Source organism: Mandrillus leucophaeus, unplaced genomic scaffold (genome assembly GCF_000951045.1).
Source record: "Mandrillus leucophaeus isolate KB7577 unplaced genomic scaffold, Mleu.le_1.0 Scaffold899, whole genome shotgun sequence".
NCBI classification, from domain to species: domain Eukaryota; kingdom Metazoa; phylum Chordata; class Mammalia; order Primates; family Cercopithecidae; genus Mandrillus; species Mandrillus leucophaeus.
In genome coordinates, this window is record NW_012109796.1 from 551,408 (window position 1) to 554,684 (window position 3,277).

Genomic DNA, 3,277 nt, shown 5'->3' on the forward strand with positions numbered 1-3,277 from the left:
CCTGCTTCGGCCTCCCAAAGTGCTAGGATTATAGGCTTGAGCCACCATACCTGGCTGACAGCCATGATTCTTAGTAGTGAAGAATAGACCAGGCACGGTGGCTCACACCTGTAATTCCCAACACTTTGAGAGGCTGAGGCAGGTGGATCACTTGAGGTCAGGGGTTCGAGACCAGACTGGCCAACATGGTGAAACCTTATCTCTACTAAAAATACAAAAATTCGCGGGGTGTGGTGGTGCACGCTTATAATCCCAGCTCCTTGGGAGGCTGAGCCAGGAAGATTGCTTGAACCTGGGAGGCAGAGGTTGTGGTGATTGTGCCACTGGACTCCAGCCTGGGCAACACAGCAAGACTCCATCTGAAAAAAAAATAGTGAAGAATAACCAGTTTCTGTTCACCATATGCCGCATTTACAGACAAATGTCTGAAAACGCTATGATGTTATTGTTTATTTTTGGCTGGGTATGGTGGCTCATGCCTGTAATCCCAGCACTTTGGGAGGACAAGGCAGGTGGATCACTGGATTAGGAGTTTGAGACAAACCTGGGCAACGTGGCTCTACAAAAAATACAAAAATTAGCCTGGTATGGTGGCATGCACCTGTAGTCCCAGCTACTTGGGAGGCTGAGGTGGGAGGATTGCTTGATCCCAGGAGGTGGAGGTTGCAGTGAGCCATGATCATGCCACTGTGCTCCAGCCTGGGTGACAGAGCCAAACCCTGTCTCAAATAAAACAAACAAACAAACAAATTGTATTTTTCTAGGATTTCTTTTGTATTGCCTTAGCGATGACATAAACCACCATTCCTATTCAGATAGGAATCTGAAGATGTTGTAAAGATTGCTTTTTATTTACTTATTTAGGTTTTTAATCTTAAAATCCATTTATAATATTATAGTGCTTTTTTTAGTACTTTAATGTATGTATTTTTATGTAGGATGAATGCACTTTTCGTTTCTTAAGTAGTTCTATGTTTACAGTAAGCCATTTGTTGTATGTTTATGGAATGCCTGTTGTCTGTCAAGCATTATGGATACCAAAGTGTATGAAACCGACAAGGTCTCTGCCCTGTGTCTTCCAGTATGGTGACCAGCAGCCTCCTGGGCCTGTCAAACATTTGAAATGTAGTTAGTCCACATTGAGATGCCGTCAGAGTAAAACACATGCTGGGTTTTGAAGGCTCCAGATGAAGAACCGAATGTAAAATACATCATTGATATTTTTTGATACTGATGACATGTTGAAATGATAGCATTTTTAATATATTGAGTTCAATGAAATATATTATTTTTTGTTTTTGTTTTTCATCACGCAACATGCCTGTGTAAGAAATATATTCTTAAAGTTCCTTTTATTAAAACTAGGTTAGGCCGGGCGCAGTGGCTCACGTCTGTAATCCCAGCACTTTGGGAGGCCGAGGTGGGTGGATCACGAGGTCAGGAGTTCGAGACCATCCTGGCTAACATGGTGAAACCCCGTCTCTACTAAAATTACAAAAAATTAGCCGGGCGTGGTGGCGGCACCTGTAGTCCCAGCTACTTGGGAAGCTGAGGCAGGAGAATGGCGTGAACCCGGGAGGCAGAGCGGAGCTTGCAGTGAGCCGAGATTGTGCCACTGCACTCCAGCCTGGGCGACAGAGCGAGACTCCATCTAAAAAAAAAAAAAAAAAAAAAAACTAGGTTACAGTGAATTTTCCTATGACTACTAGGAAACTTAAAATCCGTAAGAGGCTCGTATTATGTTTCTGTTGGGCCGTGCTGGTCTAGAGGAAGAGGCGTGAACAAGGGAGCCTGTGCATGTGTGAATGCGGGTTGTGACCAGTGCTGTGAAAGAGAAGCACAGTGTTCTCCAGGAGCAATCAACAGGGAGACTTCAGGCTAAGGGAGTCAGGGAGGCGCTCCCTGAAAACGCACCGTTTAAACTGCACTGGCGAGCAGGCAGGCACTGTCCAGGTGGGGTAGAGGAAAGCGATTTCCACCACAGGGACAGAGGCTCTGAGCTGAAGAAGGGCTAAGTGATTGCTCTGGCTGCTGTTCAGTTGAACCAGGCCTCTGGTCTCGACTTCAGTGATTGATTGATAGGATGACCACCACTGAGACGCCAACAGGAAATGAAGAGAACTCTGACCGGGTTCCCTGACAGCCTACGCCATTCAGCTTTTCCCACGATTGCTGCGTACTGGGATGAGAATACCGTATTTAATCTGATAGTGAGTTTAAACTTGTGAAATGTTTTCCCTTTCTGTTAGGTATAGCGAAGGAGACACTGAGAAGTTAAAGATGTACCATTCTCTCCTTGGGAATGACTGGAAGACGATTGGTGAGATGGTGGCCCGAAGTAGCCTCTCCGTGGCCCTGAAGTTCTCGCAGATCAGCAGTCGTAAGTGGCAGCCACCAGTGCCCACCTCGCTGAAGAAATAAGCCCTGACAGGCCTGGTTCAGCCATAACTGATCCAATGCCCAGAAATCACCGCAGACCTGTCTTCTGCGAGAGCTTTGTTTGTTAAGCTGTTCTCTATACTAATTCATTTGGTTTCCTCCTGTATTCAGTGAAGCCATGCAACCTTTACCCACTAGGCTGGTTTTTACCACACTTCAATAACTGTGCGTGCAAATATAACTGCCAAGTGAACCCAAGAAACTGGTGGTGGGAGAGCCTGGGCGGAGGGTCACTTTCCCGCGGTGGCACGGGACACCTTGGGAGGGAGGCAGGCATGCAGTTCCTGCCTGTCAGGCGGGGACTTTTCTCAGAACCAGTGTTGGTGACCTCCTGTCTCTATCTCCTCTTTCTTAAAAGGTTTCCTTTAAGAAGACAGTCCTTGTCGGGTTTCTGTTTAGCACAGGGGCTCACATACTCCGGCCACACAGGTAGTGCCTTGCAGCCAGTTCTTCAAGTTTCCAAGAAATAAAGGAAAAATCTTGAATTTTTTTTTCTTTTTTTTTAATTTTGTGAACTCTAGATATCTTTTTTTCTTTCTTGGAAACCTCTTGATTTTTAAATTTTCATCCAAATTGTTATTGAGGGGGAAATGTAACATTCTGTGGAATGTTACCAAAAGCACAGCCAAGCAGCTGCCAGCGTGAGACTCCTTACTTTTTAAGATCTCAGTCTGTGTGTGACTGCGAATGTCTCCAGTGAAGAAGGGTGAACCATCGATACTGTGGGCATCTGCCATAGATAATTGGCTTCAGAAATTCTCAAGTGCCTTCATCAAGTACTGTGCTGGTGTCACTGTGGCTATTATTGTTACACTAGGAACTCTTGGCCAAGAGACAT

The 3,277-nt window shown here is 45.5% G+C and overlaps 1 protein-coding gene across 1 annotated transcript in view; it reads left to right on the forward strand.

Moving 5' to 3' along the window:
* Positions 1–3,277, forward strand: part of TTF1 (transcription termination factor, RNA polymerase I) — a gene marked incomplete at its 3' end in the record, with an annotated part of 32,817 nt that overhangs the window by 13,440 nt on the left and 16,100 nt on the right. The window contains exon 5 of the mRNA XM_011969551.1: positions 2,250–2,380. Coding sequence (XP_011824941.1) covers positions 2,250–2,380 — 131 coding nt within the window. The remainder of the gene's footprint in view (positions 1–2,249; positions 2,381–3,277) is intronic.